The sequence below is a fragment of the Fundulus heteroclitus genome, unplaced genomic scaffold (assembly GCF_011125445.2).
Source record: "Fundulus heteroclitus isolate FHET01 unplaced genomic scaffold, MU-UCD_Fhet_4.1 scaffold_85, whole genome shotgun sequence".
Classification (NCBI taxonomy): Eukaryota; Metazoa; Chordata; class Actinopteri; order Cyprinodontiformes; family Fundulidae; genus Fundulus; species Fundulus heteroclitus.
Genome location: NW_023397307.1, coordinates 195,516 through 215,882, shown reverse-complemented (window position 1 = coordinate 215,882; position 20,367 = coordinate 195,516). Strand labels below are relative to the sequence as shown.

General features: G+C 40.5%; 1 protein-coding gene across 1 annotated transcript in view; it reads left to right on the top strand.

Annotated features, from left to right (window-relative positions):
* The window catches only part of LOC105917887 (receptor-type tyrosine-protein phosphatase N2), a 269,052-nt gene that overhangs the window by 204,969 nt on the left and 43,716 nt on the right, over positions 1-20,367 (top strand). The window contains exons 14-15 of the mRNA XM_036134561.1: positions 6,199-6,396; positions 19,678-19,825. Of these exons, the coding sequence (XP_035990454.1) occupies positions 6,199-6,396; positions 19,678-19,825 (346 nt within the window). The remainder of the gene's footprint in view (positions 1-6,198; positions 6,397-19,677; positions 19,826-20,367) is intronic.

Here is a 20,367-nt window from a genome sequence, read left to right as displayed (position 1 = left end):
TTTACCAAACAAACGCTTTGCGGATCAGTAACCAGAGACGCACGACTAAATCTGAGAACTCCACTAAGCCCGCAGCAACCAGTCCGAACTTCATTACTGTATTTTAATCCTGTGGTTTATGGTATTGAAACGTCTTTAAAGTAAAATGTTAGGACTGAATATGAAACGATGCGGTTGGATTTGAAGAAAGAAAATCCTTTAAACGTGTGTCTTGTTGGAGTGGTAGAAGATAATATTTTATAACTGGAGATGTTTATTAAATAATCTGAAGTTTTAAAGTTTTGATCTGAATTGACAACCTTAGTTTAGAGATACATAGTCTGGGTAATTTAGTTAGCAGAGTAGCTATCTGCACCATCTTCTCTTCAGCCTGTTTTTTTTTTTCGTTTGCCCTTCAGCCGCAGCGCCGGCCCTATCCCCAGGCCCAGGTACTCCAGCCCTTTAATAATCTGCGTGCGTTTATGAGTCCCTGTCCGAGCCCATAGATCAGTGTCAGCGTGCCGACCTGCGAGAACATCCGTTAGATCTGATACAGACTAATGAAGGCCCTCTCACATTACCTCCGCTGTCAGTCAAACGCGCTGTCGGTTAATCATCAGCATCTCCCTCATTAGGAGACACAGATTCTGGGCCAGATTTGCTCTGGTGTCCTGCCGTAGGCGGCGTCCTTGCAGGTTGAGGTATGGGATTCGTGCCTCTGGGTAATATGTTACAGAGTCCGTGCCAATGTGACAGGTTAAGTTTTTTATTTTCAAGAGTGCCGGTGAGAAAAACGTAGCTTCCTGAAGGTCTAATTAATAAACGAGCGAATCTGCCCGATTACAATCTGAATTGCCTTTTACACAAATGGCTTCCAGCGTGCTTTCGATGTTTAAATGTTAAACGGGGCAAATTTATAGAGCCACATTCAGCTAATCACACTCATAACACATCCATACACCAGTACGCTGTTTGGTAGGCAACTTAGGGTTAAGTGCCTTGCCAAAGGGGTACAGAGATGCTGGAATTGTACCCATATCTTCTGATTGTAAAACGACTATTTGTCTACCTGCTGAGCCACAGTCGCCCAGCAGTATTTTGCTTTATTGGACATATTACCTAATAAAACCACGCCTGTAACATGTTTTTGTGGGTGCAAAATTAGTTGCACTAATCAAAAGAAAGTTATTTAATAGACCTTCAGCATTCGCTACCAGAGATTTGAACCGTTTCCTGGATGAGGCAGGTCATGCTACGTTCAGCGATTTCTACTAAAAGGTTGTAGCTGTATGATGACAGACCAGAACCTTAAAGGCAGCCGGAGTACGTAGCAACAGGACACAACGTTTGGAAAAAAAAATAAAAAATCATGCATGATTCACGGCTAAATTTACACCCAACAATGCTGCATGTTGGGGAACAAAAGACCCAAAAGCACAGTTTTGTTTTTGTTGTGTATGAAATTCATAACTGTAGATGGATGAATGAAGAGAAACGTCCTGTTTCCCCAACTCTGAAAATAGGTTTTCTTTGCCTTTTTCACAGTAAACCTAATCAAGACTTTAGATGCTTTTTTTTCTGTGTGATTTCCATTAGTAGAGATGCATGTTTTATGTGCTGGTGGAGATTCTCAGCTATCCAGGACATGACAATGCTTAATTATTTAGCGTAACGTCCAGGAAATTAAAAAAGTTAAATCTTAGTAAGATTTAACTTTTAGCCTAAATTAGTTAAAAAAAGGTTAAAATGAATTTCCTTGAAGGCTTTTTTTCACTAGCTACGTTTACATGGACAGAATTAAGCGGAATAAAAATGGGTCAACCAAAACCAGAATATTGTGATCGAATTAAGCTAAATTGGAAATAAATTCTAATCCAAATGACACGGGTGGTTTATGCCGATTGATAATCTGATTAACGTTGATATAAATGCGTGTCAGGGTCTAGTTATTCTGAATGTGTGCCCGACGTAAACGTTATATGGTAATAACAGATGATCTCTCTCCCCTGGATGATGTCACCGCTAACAGAACGCCAGACCAGGTGTACCTTCTATGAAGAGAAAATGAGAAACAAAAAGGTAAAAGCTAAAATAACAAAAAATGCAAATTGGAGAAAAGTAGGAGAACTCAGCAGAGTGATAGAAATAGACCCTGATGTTTTCCAGCAGCCTAAGCCTATAGCAGCATAACTATAGAGGTAGCTCAGGGTAACATGAGCCACTCTAACTAGAAGCTTTTTTGAAAGGGAAAGTTTTAAGATTAGTCTTATTGGGACTTTATCCAGAGAAATGTGCCTTTGTAGCTAATATTTTGAGCTGTTTGATAAAAAAAAAAAAAACACTTCAGTTGGGTCTGGGCTGAAACAAAGGGTGGATATCTGTGGGGAAAAACTCCTTATGTCAACTGTTAAGTATGGGAGAGGTTCTGTGATGCTGTGGTTCTGTTTATTTTCCAAATAAATTATTTTCCAAATAATGTTGTTAATTAGGCCAGCATGAAGAGGTGGCGCGACAGGTTGAAGCAGCACATGGGAACGTCTTCTTCTATGTATCATCTTCAGACACATAAAAAAATACTTACTCAAAGAATATTTCTACGAATTTAATAAATAAAAAAAAGAAACCATTAGCCTGAATAAATTAAAATAGTATAATGGTCATAAAGCTTGTTTTGTCATTAGGTCCATGTTAAACTGGTTGCTGAATGGAGGCTGCAATTCTTCCTCACTGTTAATCAGTTGGCTTGAAGTTGTGACACCACTGGCTTAGAACGATCTAAAAGTGGCAGATTGTATCGTTTTAATGTCTGTTCTCAATACAGAAGTGGAAGAAACACACAAACTGAGAAGGAAACAATGTTAGAGTCGACGTGTAAATTAAAAATGCATCATAGTTCAGACACCATAGTTCGTCAGGAGGCTTTTTCAGCTGTTTCCTGTGCAACGGTTTCTACAGTGTTGCTTTAAGTCGTGCTCTTCTTTTTGTGAAAAACTGAAAAATAACTTTGGTAAACCTCACAAAAAGCTCTCTGAGAATCCCCTTTCTCTGGTCTTATCCAGTTAGAAACCTGCTCGTTGTAGCAGCATTTTCTTTACTTTGACGTAGTTCTGTGTGGGTATCAAAATCATTTTTTTGTTTTATTTTACGAGGGCGCGGCTGCCCATGAAGTGAGACCCTACAGCACATTGATAGACAGCTGACGCAGCTCTTATGGACGATAACTTCAGCGCAGCCTTCTGCTTTTCAGAAAAGTACCCGTCTAATAAGTTTTGGACTTTTCCGAATCTGACCCAGTCAAATGCGGGGCATTGTTTCGTTTGTGGGACACCAGGATTAAAATGAAAAATGTGGCACAGTCTCGCACAAATTAGAACATCTGGTCACCCAAACCTCATCATAAAACATTTGTCAACCACAGCTGCTTATTTTTTCCTGACCTCAGACTTCATCCTCATCCTCACTGCCCACGCTCCAGTCCTTCTGTTGTTGAAGCCCGCTAGGCTCGGTTGCCGTGTCGGTGAAGGTAGTTGGTTTCAGACGCGCTGTGGGTCAGAATTGCTGATAAATTTATCCAGTGATCCCCACAGTGACCTATTGGATTCCACCTTTTTATTTTTCTCCGGACCAGAGTCGTGCTCGCGTAATCTGTCATGTTCTCTTGCAGCTTGTTGGCTTCGCCCCTCTTCCTTCCTCGGGGAGGCCTAATGACAGCAACTATTGATATATCAATGATAGCAACAATAAAAACCCACTTAATATGTCAGATTTTCTTTTAAATTTTTAATGTGTCCTTGACAGAAACCGACACAATCATATATAATAGAGGAATTTATTTAAAAATGTATTAAAAAAAATCCAGGCGTGAGGCCCCCTCGTATCGTTGTTGTGCAGTTCGCACAGCCTATGCGACGGCTCTGCGTGTCATTTAAGTGCATTTTAACATCCCTGTTTTATATTGTATCAATTATTTTATTGATTGTTGCTCATTGACAATTTTTGTAAAGTAGTGTGTTAAAAGTATTTTTATATAATTAATCTGATTAATCAAATTAAAAACCTTGTCTTCATTAGAGCCACTAGTTTTTTTTTTGAATAACAACAATTTACCAATACAGTTATTCAGATTGGCAGATTTATTAAAATCCTAAGCATCTTAGATTCTTCTGAGTACCAAGTTCTTAGTTGTGCAACACCCTCTCCGTCTCCCTTATTTGTCTAAATTATTTTACTTCTTCCTTTGAGTCGCCAAAAAATTAGGACAGGAACGAGGCTTGACCATTGACAGTATCTTTGTGGCTCAGCTTTGGTGTTTGGTCCGCAAATCTTTATCCTTCTCAAATTTTAATAAGAAAATGAGAAGTTAAGTGTTGTTCTGGCACTGCAAGTCATTTGGTGTCTTTGTTACATCTCGAGTGACATCATAACTCTCCATTTAGAGCCACATTGTCTCCTGCAGCTGTCCTTTTCCATCTGCAGGGAGAGTCGCAGTCGTCCATTACGGCTGGCTGACATCGCTGCTTGGAGCTCTGCGAAGGAGGCCTGAGCCAAAAGACGTTGCGTCAATATTTCATCGTGGTCACGTATCCATCAGACGGAAAATAACAGCTTGCTCAGGCGTGTGAATGAAGATATTGTATTGGCTCTGAAGAGACTGACCACTTTTTTCAGAAGTTTCCTTTAAGCGGTGAAACCGTGCCGAGTAGTTGACATTTCATGGTGTACAAAAGTCAGTAACTTTTTTGGTTGTTCGTGTACTCAAAAGAAAATTAGAAATAACACATAAAAGTATTTTAAAAAATGTAGATTATTACTACTGAACTTCCCAACCTTTTTTTCTGGCAATGAAAAATGAGTGTGTATTTTTGATCCCTTACAATAAAACCAGGTGGAGACAGCAGTTTGGAAAGGTGTCTAGTTTCCAAACCCGATTTTTGCTATATGTAGATATAGGTCCTGTTGTTCTGTAATCTTTGCAGATTTTCTGGGCTTGTCCCACCAGATGGAAACTGATCCCTTTTTATCTGGAACAACTTTACTGTCTCCAGAATGAGCCGGTTAGTGTTGCTTGGTAGAGAGATGTCTGGATTTCCCCGCTGTTACCGCTGCAGCTTCACCTTAGTTAGTGAGTTAGGAACTAGCTTTAGCACCAAAGCTGGTTTAGACTCAAACTGCTATGGTGGTAACAGCCCCGTCATAACAGCTTTGTTTAGAGTTTCTCCTTAAAGGTAGAGTCTGCGATTTTTCTGGAAGGTTCCCCAAGTTCCTTTCTGAATAACAGCGCATGCACAAGACCGTCTTACCTGCTCTTCCACTCCTTTTGGGCATTGCGTGAAAATAATCTCTTATTTCTATAATAGTCTTATTTATTTTTACTGAGTCCTTCCTCTTCTTCTCATAAAGTTGTATGCGGTTTGCTTCTTGCGACTCTCAGCCATTTTCAAAGTATACGGTGAGAGCAGTGGAGCTGCCATGAATGGCTAACACAGAAGCTAACCACTAAGCTAACTGCTAAGCTAACCGCTAAGCTAACCAAATACATAAACACTAGAATTTTTAACCTCCATTTTCTGAATACATAATGTATTGACTATTTTTAGGGTGGGGAGGACCATTTTATCCAGTATTACAAAAAGTGTTTCTGAAAATATGTAGAAACTATAGCTTTAACCTCTGGATTCAGGGATTTCTCTTTAAAAACACTGAACTCACATCTGAGTTAAATGTTTAATTATCTCACGTGTTTCAAATAAAGGTACTCAGATGAATAAGGTGAAGCTTTATGAAATAAAAGCTTAAATCTCACAGAAATCTCACCCCACTTTCCCCAATGCCCCCCCCCACCCCCCCCCCACCCCCCATCTGTAAATTAGGGGGTAAGAATGTAAAAGCACTTTGAGTGATTAGTAAAACCCTGAAAAGGCTAAATGAATGCAATCCATTTATATTTGCTTTACTGTTTAGCATAATTAGTTAATTGTCATGATGGCTCGGGGATAAATCTGGTCTTTATTGTGCTTGAGTGTGATTTGATCTAACAGCGGGGATATTTTATTTGTGGAAGACCACATGAACGTGGACTTTATTTTTTTCGCCTTTACCCTGCTGTCTTCAGTCATGGAGTTTGTTTTCCTTCACATAACTGTACATCAGGTGTCTTCATTGCTCGTCACCCATTGGATGAGAGCAGTTATTGACGTGTCCCTGTCCTCCCTTCTGCAGGAGCTCTGTCGGCAGCGCATGTCGGTCAAACCTCCCGTCGAACGCCAGGAGCCGATTTCCTCCAGGATCAACAGCGTCTCGTCTCAGTTCAGCGACGGTGGTCCGGCCATCAGCCCCTCCGGACGCAGCAGCATCTCGTCATGGAGCGAAGAGCCCGCCCACTCCAACATGGACATCTCTACTGGTCACATGATACTGGTGAGTCTCCAGTTTAATGGCTTTGCTGCTATTTCACTTACTCCTCTTTCACATCCACACTGAGGGCGAGAGTACCCAGTCATACATTTTGTAGATACAAAATATAAGTCCGGACTTAAGGATTTCCGTACTATTTTTTCCATGACCATCTTACCTTACACAGTCAGATTTCTTAAATATAAATCACCACAAATTTGGCTTGTGTTGTTAAATAATCAGCAGAGACTTTATAGCTACAGTTTTTTAATCGCTTCCTAATTGCTGCAGTTATCAAGATTTTGGGATAGTCAGAACAACCAGATTCTTAAAATACCATACGACTGTTTTATTACCAGCCAATGAGCCTCAAAGACCATTGCAGAAGGAAGGTTTGAGCTCATGTTTTAAAAATACTTCAGAAGAGGGGCAATTATGTCTCAGTATAAAATCCTAATCTAAAGTAGTTAGAGATTGCGAAACTTAACCTGAAAATTGCACTTCCTATTCTTACACCAGTTTTTTTGATGCCTAAATCAAACCAAACAGTTTAGTAAAATAAGCAAGAAGCCGGAAAAATATGCACGTGTTAAACTAAGTGCTGAAATGATTCCTCGAGTAATTCGCGGACCTTGTAAAACTAAAATTCTTCGAGGGAAATGATCTGCCTCGAGGCTCCATTAAACTCTGTTTAACTATTCAGCGCACTGTGGCGAGGCGGGCGCCCTTTCTATGTAACTACAGGATAAACACTGCTGTGCCATTTCGGAGCAGAAGAACTGCTGATTCGCATCGGAAGGACGTAGTTCAGATGGTTAGAGTAACTGATAACGATGCTTCTTGGGCACCCTCCCTTTAGAAGGCTCTTCATCATGTCTCTCTGGGAGGAAACCCAGAACTCAATGGAAGAATCCCAGATTTAATACAATGGCAAATAAGCCTCCTGATGTGCTTGTATATACCTACTGGCCTGGAAACATCGTTTAATTCCCCTGAAACCAGTGGGAGGATGTTTCTGACGAGAGATCTTTGCATTTCATCATGACCAAATTTGACATGAGCAGAATGCAGAGCATGCAGATTCAAAAAGACATAATACAAAAGATTCCTGGTCCTTTAATATATCTATGAATATCTATCTATCTATCTATCTATCTATCTATCTATCTATCTATCTATCTATCTATCTATCTATCTATCTATCTATCTATCTATCTATCTATCTATCTATCTATCTATCTATCTATCTATCTATCTATCTATCTATCTATCTATCTATCTATCTATCTATCTATCTATCTATCTATCTATCTATCTATCTATCTATCTATCTATCTATATATATATATATATATATATATATATATATATATATATATATATATATAACTATATTCCATTTAATCAGCCATAGACTCCCAAAATCTCCAATGAGTCCATTGAAATGACCGCAGGATGAGCAACACTTATAATAATAGAATAGAAGCACATTTAATGTATTCCACGGGAAAACAAATTGCCACCAACATACACAGAAAAACCTTAAAGTAACTGAAGAAATCAGGTTGTTCCAGGGTCGCCTTTGTATTTCTATGTTTAAATTACTGTGGAAGCGGTTCTTCATTGCAGATTACCTCCCTTCACTATTCAGAGATAAGGGTAGCATAAGCGCAATGTCTAAATGTTAAAGTCCATCACATTCCAAAGCTGATTAATTAAAATTACAGATTTTCATGTCGTTCACTTTATCTAAGATATGTGAGAAAGGTTATTTTGCCTCCTCTTTTTTCCCCTCCTGTTGTTCTTGCCAGCTATTTTTTTTCCCTTTCCGAGCATTAGCTGAACTATTTTGGCCTTATCTGATACATCCCCGTCTGGTTTTTCCGCGTATACAGAACATTCCCCTCACGCGCAAATCCACACCTCTCTTGTTCCTCTCATCTTCCTCCCCTTCTCCGTGTCTCTGCGCTTCTGTACATCTCATTACACCCACAGCTTCTATAAGCAGCCCTCTCAGCCTCGTCTATTCCTGCAGATGAAAATCTCGATTGAACCTCGGTTGCATTCTGTCGAGTGCCATCGTAATTTCGATGTACAGCCACTCACTTCAACAGCCCGCCGCCTCCTCGCCCCTCCCCTCCTGTCTCACTCTCCGTGCATTATGAAGCTGCCAGCGAGATGTGATAAAGCAGGTTTCTTTTTTTTTTCTTTCTTTCATTTTCTTGATGTGTTCAAAGATTCTAATTACCCATGAGATTTGTGCACGCCTGAAAGGACTCCCTTTGCAGCCTCTGCAGCGAGTTCCTCTGTTGCTCCACGCAGGCACACAATCAAGCTAAAATATTTCCTTGACAAGCGCAGCCACAACACAGTATAATGGCTGTATTTGAAGTGCCAAGGTTATATGTGCCTGAAAATAAATCTGAGTTGGTGACAACGAGGGGTGAACACGCTCGGGTACATTTTCCTATAGTAGCGACGAGGTCGTCTTTGCAGAGGTCCCATGTCTTAAGACACAGGAAGGATAAAATGTGGAGTTATTCATAATTGGCGCCTAACGTGATTCAGTGCATGGGTTAAATCACATCATGACACTGACTCATAGTATGCACTATTAGAATATTGATAATATGTAAATAAACGAGGAGCTCAGCTGGTCTTGGAATCAGATTCAGCTTTAATGTGTGCGCAAACCAGGAATTTGATTACAGTTTCACACACAGCAAACAAACTTACATAGATCTATATAAACTGTAGAGGAAATGAAACAAATGAAACGTGTTTGTTTTAGAGCAGCCAATTTATTAATACAAAGAAAATAAAGAGAGAACGGTTTTAACAGTGCAAATATTTATAGTTCACCTTGTTTCAGAGCAGCGTGGCCGACTAATCAGGCTGTAAGGTGTTCATTCTGGTGTCATAAAGGAAACAGTTTATTGTTCGTCATCATTATGGGTTAATAGCGCTCTGTAGCACCAACCTTAAGGAAACAGTCTAAACCGTTTGTGTGCAGGATGTGTGGGGTCTGCAGAGTTGCTAGATGCCCTCTTCTTACATGTTGGCAATCTGAAAATAATGGATAAATTATTTTTTTCAGCAGAAAATTAGATGCTGAAGTGCTTACATTTTAAAAAACCAAAGTACAAACTTTTTAAAACCTACATAAATGTTTTTTTTCTGTATAACTCAAAGTAATTTCATACAATATGATAAAATTCTGTAGCTAAAACATGAGTTAGCGTTAGCTACCAAACACATCTGGCACAATTATTACCACCACATGGATTGTGGCTACATTAGCAGGTTTTCCTACTATACTGCAAAAAGGGAACTAAAAGTAAGTAAAGTTTTCTTAAACTTTGTGTATTTTTCCTTGATTTGAGCAGCTAAATAAGACTATTTGCAAATGGAATGAGAATTTCTACTCCTAAAATAAGATAACTAGATATACTGCACTTGAAATAAGATGATGGAGATGAATTGTTTTTATATTAAGTACAAAAATCTTATTCCATTGGCAAAAGGTCTGATTTACCAGCTCAAATAAAAAAAATACACTAATTTCAAGAGTATTTTACCTTTTTTTTTTAGTTCCCTTTTTGCAGTTTATCAACAGGATTTCCCTGTAGCTCCTATATAGAAATATATTTAGATATCTCAACTGTTTCCCAAATATTGCCGTCATAATGTGAGTGTCTGCAATATTCATATTGCAAAGGGCTGTTTGGAGTGCAAAAACTGTTGGCTCATATAACCCAAGTGTTATGAACTTGAATTTTAGCCAGTTGGAGGGAGTCTCGTGCCAACAGATGCTCACACCTGAAGCATCCACCAAAATCATGGGGGAGGATGTGGCCTAGTGGTTAGAGCAGTACTCAGTTCAGTCCCCGCAGACTGCCACCAAGGTTCCCTGAGCAACACCCTTAGGTCCAGATTGCTCCCTGTGTGCCACTCAGTGTTGACAGCACACAAATATCTCCCCTGGGGGACTATAGAGGAAAATATTATTATGTTTATTTGTTATATTTAGAGGTTTTTGCACTTCTTCCATCAGTCGAGGCCGTACTGATCTTGAAACATTTTCGTTAGTTGATCAGTTTTTCCATCAGCACAAGAAGATGCAGGTGGAGGAATTTCCTTCGGAAAGCCACATGCCACCAGTCATGCTGTACTTCGCTATTAGTTTAAAATAGCGTCAGAGCTTTGTCAACAGGTAGGTTTTACATGTAAATTACAGCCTGAAAAAAAAAACGTTACACTCCATTTCAATGAGCAAAGCACTCCTGAAATGCACCAACATACCTTTATGAGACCTGGCAAAGTCCAGCTACATTTTGATTGAATAGCTGGAAAGGGTTCCAAAAAATTGGGGCTCAAGACTGTTCATTGCCTATATAAAATCAAAAGTGGTTGAAAGTAATCAAAAGGACAAGTTTTGGTTTCCTGGTGACTCCTTCAGCACCAGTTTTAAAATGTAATATTAGAGAATTATTTTTAAATTTTATTTTCTGTTTCACCTGTATTTCTTTGACATTTGTTTACACTTTGACAGAAACTAACCTGCTAATCTAATCTGTATACATTAGGAAAGCAAACATTTCAATCTTTTCTTTTCAACCTGGAACATAAAATGTGGATATAACTGCAGTGATGGAGCACTACAAGAGGTGGTGTTGTGTGGAGTTAAGAAACGGAAGCCTTGAGTCCTTCAGTGCAACGTTATCTCTCCTAACTCTGACTGCGCTGGGACGCAGCTGTAATCAGCACCATGGACAGCTCCTCCGGTACGGTTGCAGGTCTGAAGCTCTGATAGGCCCAGAGCAACATTTATTTTATTGTCGTACAATAGAAACTTAGGATGGGAAAGCCATGGTCCTGTATAATCATTGCTCCTCCAGCACTGTTTGGATACTAAATTGCAGATAATTGCTGAATTATCTGCAATTTATTTTTTTTTGATAACCTTTTCAAATATCTTATTTTAACTGGGTTATGTCAAAAGAAGACAAAACTAGTATTGAACGACTAGCATGAGCAGCAACTGCTTCATCTGGGCACTCAGGAAAGCTTCCTACATCTGCACATGAGAAAAGAAAATCCTAATTAAGATTATAGATTGGAAGGTGAGCCCACTTGTTTCGTTCCAGTCTTTCAAACCGCATTACATCATACACCTTCTTTTGCTTTTCATAGTTTTCCCCTCTCCTTTTTTACTCCGTCTGTTTTCCCCCCTTTTCTTTCTGTCACTTTTTTTTTTTTTCTTTTTTTTGTCTCTTTGTGTCCACGTTTTGGAAGAGTGCCTTCCTGTGACTGCTCATATTTCCATCTCGCAGTCAAAACTGTCAGCCGTACAGAAATATTCACCCTTACAAGAGACCTCATTTCGAATTCCCACCATGATGTTAACTGCAGACAGGAGCAGCAGGGGCAGAGGGTTTCCTGGCAACAAACCTGAGCCCCGGTCGACATGTTTGAGGGGGGAAAACTCGAGACTGGAAACGTGTTTTTTTTTCTGTGTTTTTTTTTTAAGGCTGATGTCACATCGGGAGACATAATCCATCGCAGAGCAGCGAGACGAGTAAAAGCAAACATTTGATCTGACGCCGCGCCCCGTGCTCAAGTGAGGCAACTGCTGAGCAATTATTAAAAATCGTGACTTTAGAAAAAGAATTGACACTCGCACTGATGAGCTGCCTCTCCTCACCCCTGCTCAAATATTAATTGCCAATTGTAAACCTCTGGCAGATTCTGTCATCTTCCACCCAGTGATTTTCATATGAGAACCAGCTTTCACCATCTTATCGAAGTTAATGTTGCTCCCCTGTGACCGGCTCTTAGGGAACCTTTCACCACCACCGCCGCCCCCACACATCCTCTTTGCTTGTGTCTTAAGAGGATTAGGCGACTCTCTATATAAAGCACATTATCTCGTCCTTTGTTGCTGGCCAATTAAGTGTCATAGATTATATTGCAGTGGGAGCCTCCGCGGAGATTTGCCTTGCTGGGAATGCGTCTTTTTGTTTTTTCGTAGCTCCCCGCCAGGCCGGCCCGGCCGGGACGGGATCCGCAAAGTCGGAGTAGGTCACGGGGCAGACGAGTGGAGAAAGAGCCGGCTTCGGGAAATGGATGTTAAATCACTCTAATGTGGTCAGCTGAAGTGGAGGAAAGATTGAGCTGCAGAGGCGTCCTCATGTAACAGGATGATGTCAGCCTCTAACTGAAACTAAAGCAGCTCCTTTTGTAAATAGAACTGGGTGCAGGTTGTTGGTGATTGGTTCCCTCCATCTGAACTTATTTTGTTAGGAAAGCAGCTGATCGGTTGTATTGAGATCAGATTCAAACGTGTTTATAGAAGCTTCCACAGTGCTGGGTAAAAGCTCTGACACACCGCGGACCGAGTGCCTACTTGGGCTGCCTTTATCTTCTCTATCATCTCGAAACCAGCCTGCAGCCTTCTCCGCTAATACCAACAAGCCCTTCTTGTCAAGCAAACTATAACTTCTATAGATATTTTCTCTTTTTCAGACCATTTTCTAAAAACCAAGAGGATAGTTGTGATGATGAATCCCTGTCGATCATTAGCTTCTGAAACACAAGGAGTACTAATCTTATGCTCCTAAATGCATTGAGCTGCTCCAGTTTGAGTCACGATGTGTTAGGCTTGAGCATCTGTGGTCTGTGGCTGATGTATCACGTACCTTGATGCACCATCAACTCTCCAATTCAAGGGAGAAAAAAAAGACGCTTTATGATAGGATTCACCACTCTATCATGATGCACATGACAAGACAAAGCATGCAATTAAACAATGCACCCGAGCGTGGCTAATTGACTAAGTTGATAAAAGACGTTGACAAACAGTTCTTATTCAACAGGTCTGGTTCACTTTTATAACATCTAATTTATATTTGACAAAAAGGAGGGAGCTTAAAACAACCTGCCAGGCAGCTCATTAAGTGAGCGAGCATAAAAATACATTTTTTTTATTTTCAATTAAGAAAAAAACTACTTTTACTTTTTACAGATTTTTCTTTTCTACCTTCTTAAACATTGAATGTTGCTGTTAAGAAACATTCAGCATCACTGTTTTAAAGTAACTCTGTCGTGAGTCGGGTCGTTCACCTGCACTGAGGGTTCTGTAACTAAGCGTGCCACACCCCGTTATCAGGAACATCAGAATAAACACTATGGACACGCCCGGATACCAACGCACAATCAGGTCAAGGCGCCAGCCAACGAAGGGGGTGCAGGACGGGGGCCTCCATATTTGATGGAGACCTGAGATGTGGGCGCGGTCCTTGTCGCAGTACAAATGGTTCTGGACAAACAAGCAGTCCATTCGGTGTATCTGATAAGGTTCCTATGTGATTGAGTGTGTCATTGCTGTTGGACACTCTGGCAGCTAAACTCTTGTCCTCTCATGCATGTTGTAGACATGCAAGCTTCTATAACATTCTATAACATACAAACCAACATTTTATTGCAAATGTATTGTTGGTTTGCATGTGGATGAAATTATGTCCAAATTGGGCCATCTCTGCTGGGTCTTTTATTTAGCTGTTAAGGTTTTTAGTCAGCATAGTACTAGCACCAACATGCCGATTGCATCAGACTGAATCACTGAAGGTTTGGCTAGCAGTGCATGGACAGAGGTTCTGAGATGCCTCCCTGACACCTCATTGAACTGGTTTTCCAGGTAGACCCAGAACTCACTGGAGCTGCTATAAATCCTGTTTCAGCTGGGCATGCCTTTGGGGTTTGCGATAAGAAACTGGAGCATTGTCGTTGGATCATCCAGATATCTCATCCTGAATAGATGGATAAATACCAGATAAGCTAAAGTGTGAAGCTTCTGTCCGGTTTCACGTCCGGTCCTACCTGGATATGACCTTCACATACTGACCTTTCAGACAGTTTTGATCCTTCTTTTGTCCCCGACTTGTTCAAAACCAGAAAAGGCTTCCAGAAAGCATTAAGAAACATTGATAGCTTTAAAAGAAAAGAAAAGTCTGGCTTTTTGCTATATTTTTCACTGCATCTACTGGACGAATAAAATACACATGAGTAGTTATATAATAATAAAATATAAAATACTAAATAGCATTGTAATAAATGCACAGTTACTTTTTATAGCCGGTCTCTCTTCCCTGCTGGGTAACCGCGTCCCGCTGGGATTTCTTCCACCCACTTCCTCTTTTCATTCTCAGCCTCAGTCGATCCAAAATGGCTCCCGCATTATGTCACCTCCCATGCGGCTCGGCTTTCATGCTGCTCTTTCCTACAGGTGCTTTTCGGGGATGGTGCGTCAGGGCCACAATGGTGGCTCCGGTAGCATTTCTTTCTTTTTTTTTTTTTTATTGAGCACCTTTGGCAGCTGCGAGCCTCCTCCCTCCCCTGCTGTAAGGGGATTATTCAGTGTTTGGCCGCCACATGGTGATCTCAGCACCTCCTGATTGGATTGCAATAATCCCTTTACACAGCCACCAAACCTTATTACTCTGGTATTAGTGGGAGAGAGAGGGGGGGGTAGGGGGTAAAGGGCGGTCGGGGGCATCTAATTTGGACAGTGCATGTATATAAATGTGTCTTCTGTGCGATCACGTGCATTTCTGTGCATTTTTTTATGTAGGTAACTGGGCTGCAGACATGCATTAGATATCTACTTGTGTGCATATCAGGAATGGTATGTAGGGATTGATTTGTTCTCTTTTTTTATACAGTTTTGAGGTTCTTTAGACAGGTTCTGAGCCTTTTTTCTTTGTGTGTATCTTCTGATAGATGATGATGATGACACTGCTGCTTTAAGCAAGTATAATGGGACGGAGCAACAACGGGGAGGAGAGGCTAATGTTACACCGCGTGTGTCATCCCCCCGCTGTGCTTACTGTAGCTAGACAGACCCGAAAGGTTTTCCTCCGTCTTCCTCGGCTGATGATTCCAGTTTTATTAACAAACTTCTTTAATTTCAGCTCAGAGCCATTATGCCTCTTTTTTTTTCCTTTTTTTTTTTTTTTGGGAAGCTAATTCTGATTAAGATAAGTCCCCCATTTGTAATTGTCACCATAAATCATCGCCAGAGCCATTTAAAGAACCGCCTCACCTCGTTTCGGACCCTCATCTATTAAAGACCAGGGCCTGTACTTTGTGTGCGCTTGCAGCCGACTCGCGGCGCAGCCCTGAAGCGTAGCTCCGCCTCTCCTCCATCAGATACGGCCGGCCGCCACTTTTCCACTTGTTTTGGTCTTGCGCCGAGTTAATTTAGGGGCAATTGTTCAAAGTCACCTTGCCGCCTTTAATTATGAAAACTGGCTGAATGTGGGTAATAACGAGGATGGTGCTGGTCGTCATGACTCAGAGCGGGAGTAGATTAAACAGGCGCGCTGTGAGGAAAATGACGCTGGTGCATCTAATAAACTGAAGAAATTATGCGTGTGGGCATTTAGATAGGAGGCTAATGAGGTGTCCAAATGATTTGTTTTTTTTTTCTTTTTATCTTCATAGAAGATCATCTGAAAAGAAACTTCACGCAGTTCAAAAAAAAAAAAAGGTTTATAATTGGTCCGATTCAGTTTGATCGTCTGTTTGTTTGGTGTCACAAATAATCTGGATTCTATTTTATTTTTATTCTTCTATACTGGTGACTACAATGTCCAACTAGAACAAAAGCAAAGAGGGTTTTATGTCGGTCTAGTTTAACCCAGTTATAAAAACATCTTGACGGTCTAATACAGGGGCCTGCAACCTTTACAGTCTAAAGAGCCATTTTGCCTACAGTCCACTGGAATTAAACTCACTCAGAGCCGCAAATGTTGCCTGGCCTTTTGAAAAAGGACAAGTTATAATTTTTGATAAAGATCTACTAACTGTAGGAAATATGTTGTCATTGTTAAAGAAACGCCCTTTTATGTTTATTCTGAGGATTAAAAACAGAACATGGACGGGATGTTGATATTTGTGGATAATGATGTAAAAAAAATTGTTTTCAACATAATAAAGAAACATTGATTTAAAATAAAATATTACTGGCACTTTTAGCATCATTCAGTTGTGAAAATTAAATGCAATTATTCCAAGAAAAAAAACTGCTAAAACATGCATTTATTATCATTATTGCATTTAAATACCATAATAAAAACTGAATTTGTAGCCAAAGTTATTAAGAGCCACTTTGGACGGTCCAAAGAGCCACTTGCGGCTCTAGAGCCACAGGTTGCACACCCCTGGTCTAATAAGAAGAACCAGAGCACAGGTTCTGTTGTCTGTTCTGGTGCTTTGCCAATAATCAGCCTGACTGTCTGAAAGGTACATAGCCACCTTATATGCTTAAATAAAAAGACCAAAAATTGATTAATCATGATGAAATAAGGTTATATACACCAAGCCTCCATTCTGATAATGTTTTGATCTTCCTTTTTGTGGATAAAAAAATAGCCCCAGCACCAGGCGCGATGAACAGATATAAACAGCAAACAGGCTTAAATCAGAGTCAACCAGACGTTCGTTTGATTCTTTCTGAAAGACACCTTTCCAGGAGACTTTGTCAGTTCTCGTGGCAGTTCTCGTGGCTCACACTGAGCAACCTGTAGTTGGAGCGCTGCTATTTTTAAGGACATGGAGGCCCATCCTCCTCAGTCAGATGTAAATTAGTGACCCACCGTCTCTATCCTGGTCGTTAGAAGCTGTTGCTTGGTGTGAGTGGAGTACTCGGTCACCTGAATCGTGACGAGATGCTGATGTAATCTCTCTGGAATAAGTCGGAGGACTGAGCTGTAAACACTGGAAGCTCAATCCTCCCCCTTTGTTTTTGGCTTTTCTCTTTTGACCAAGATGGCTTCTTTAAAACCAAAAGTTCTCCCTGTCCAAAATCTGGACATCATTGTCGTCAAAATAGTGTCCTTTGTTCTTGGAGTGTTAGTGCACACGTATCAAACTCAAGGCCCGTGGGCCGAATCCAGCCCGTCAAGGCAATTTATCCGGCCCTCAAGAGACAAGAAGGCATATCATGTCATAAAGTAGAGGCATATATACTTTTAAAGTGTATAAAGTGGCTACAACTGTTCCTCCTGTAGCAAATGTTGATTTAATATTGCAGTAACAGCATCCTGCCACTCGATGTCAGTTTTAAAACATTAAAACAACCCAGAAATGCCTAAAAATAGAAAGATGATGCAGAATCATAATAATAACTTTTTTTTGCAGATAAACTGTATAAACTGGGCCTAAGTCTGCTACTTTTATGTCATTGTGCATTTTTTTATATTTCTATGTGAATGAAATTGAATTCTGAAATCTTTATACGTGCAACCAGCCAGTTTAATGACTTCATGATGTCAAAGTGGCCCAACACAGAAGTTTGACACCCCTGTGCTAGTGGAATGCTGAATCTGGCCCAGAGCTGCTGGTCCTCCTGTGCTGCTCCATGCGTTTCTGTAGCTGATGTTTAGTTTCTCCAGTGTAGGAGTCTGAGCAGTCCTCGCTGCATTGGAGCGCAGACACAACGCCGCTCAGCTGTAGTTTGGATGTTCTGTCTTTGGGATGAACCAGTTTTTGTCTGAGAGTGGTATTAGGTTTGAACCGTCTACCAGCAGTATCGCAAACCTATCATAATGACGGTTTGCTTAATTTATAAATCAATCGTTAATCATTTCATACCGATCCTGACCCTCTGCAACGCCTCGCAGTAAAGCAGCAGCTCGCCGTGATCAAAGACCAACGTTATTAATTAAATAAAATGATCTACAGCAACATTAAGAGCGCCATATCAGAACATTTACTCACATCAGTCAACTCTGAGATCACATCTGAGCGTCGGCAGGTTTAGCGTCACCAACGTTCGTACTGTATTCCCAGAGCCATTCCAGGCTTTTCCCTCTTGGAATCATATTATTATTTTTTTTTTTTTTCTTGGATCTTGGATCATTCTTCATTGTTTCACCTGGAGATGCTAACAGCTGTTAGCCACCTCCTTTTTTTATCCCCTGCTACTTCCTCTGTTAATAAAAATGAACACAGCTTTATTTCCTAACAATCTGAGCAAAAACAAAGCATAAAACACCAAGATAACAACTCATACACCAGCAGGACGTGATAATCTTTCATCAAAACTGTGCATGCAATCTGAGGGAGCTGCTGTTTAAAAAATACAAAAAAAGTCAAATAACAAGGCAATGCACCTTTAAAGTTTTATACAATAAAATTATAAACGGCATGTATAAACTGGCCTCTGGAGTTATTCAGTAGTTTTTTGGAAATGTTCATAACCCTTGAATTATTTGGCCTCTTGTGACATTAAAAACCAAATATTCAATTTATTTAGGCATTCTACATGATGGTAAGGGTCTGTAAGGGTATTTGTGATTTCCAAAATGTTTTGTCACTGTCTCCGGCCAGCAAGAAATCTTCGGAGGTGTGTTTGTGTGACCATTTCATATTTATAAAGTAATACATGCTCAGCCAGACTGGGCTGAAATCATCTGTAAATATAAATTTTAAATGTTTTACCACCGATTCTCAGCTGGAGCTCTAAAACAAAAACATAATCTTTCTTTCCACTGTCGCTTCATGCATGCTCAGTATGAGGGATTGCTGCAAAGCCATCAACAATGCAGACGACTGTCCACTGTGGCTCTACGGTCTTTCAGGAGGAGTGAATGCTGCTTGGAGAGACTTGATGCAACCTGCTGGGTTTCCTTAGAGAGGAAACTTTTAGACCAATCTGGAGGATTTGATTGAATTTGACTTTGTAAAGTGCCTTGAGATGACATGTTTCATGAATTGGCACTATATAAATGAAATTGAATTAATCTGTAAATCATTCGACCGGAGCTCTGTTTGTAGATCATAGGGATTCCTCCAGTGTTGCTCGGTATTTAGTTCCCTCCATCCTCCCATCAAGCCTTGCCCCTGTCTTAGAAAGGCATCCCTACAGCATCATGGGGCCACTCCCATGTTTACCATGTAAGAACAGCGCGCATTAAATTAGTACATTTTCTGGAGGCAGTTTAACGCACTGATGTTTGTTTGATCGTATCAGATAAAGGGGAAGGACTTCAAAACCATGCTTCATTCTCGTTACTATTCATTTGTGTATTGTTTGTTGTCCTATCATAGAAAAAATCAGATGAAAACGTGTTGATTTGTACGTGGTTTTAATGTGAGAATATGAGAAAAGGACTCTTACTGAGAGCTGCTCCCCTGCTGGTTGAACAGTTGTTTCTTTCCGCCTTACGTGAAGCCATCTTTGACAAAGACCAATGAAACATCGTTAACCTTCCTGCGCCTTGTCTCCTCTTCCCGCCCCTCCAGTCTTATATGGAAGACCACCTGAAGAATAAGGACCGCCTGGAGAAGGAGTGGGAGGCACTGTGTGCCTATCAGGCTGAACCCAATGCAACCACCGCCGGCCTGAAGAACGGCAACGCAAAGAAGAACCGCTCCGCTGCCGTGGTGGCATGTGAGTACAGCTCAGCTCAGACCTGTGCTGTGATGAGCAGCATTGCTAAAGTCGCTTAGAGGCCAACATTTCACTTGTAAAGTGGGCCTGATGTCCAGGTTACCAAAGCTTTACCCAAACTTTTCTAATAGCTTTTGTGTTGTTTTTCCACTGGTAATGTTTTTAAAAGATACAAATTATAGCAAACAGAACAGCGTTCACTGAAAAGTTGGTCAGTTATTAATATGCATTGTCCATTTTTTCCAAAAAATCTTTATATTTTGCTTGTTGCAACCTTATTATAAAAGAAATGTCCTGGGGGTCCTTGTTTCTACCATTTGCGTGTAATGGCTTTTTTCTTAAATGGGAACTGGGAATATCATTTTTTTTCTGAATCCCCCTGCTCCCATTGCATCTTTAAAATATCAACCTAAGTTGGGTTTTGCACTGCTTGACCTCACCCAAACATGGCGGAGTTGTACACTCTGCAGCTCTCTCTGCTTTCTGAGGTATATTGTCGGAAAGCGGGAGCAGATGCAGCGAGCAGAAGGGTTGCAAATTAG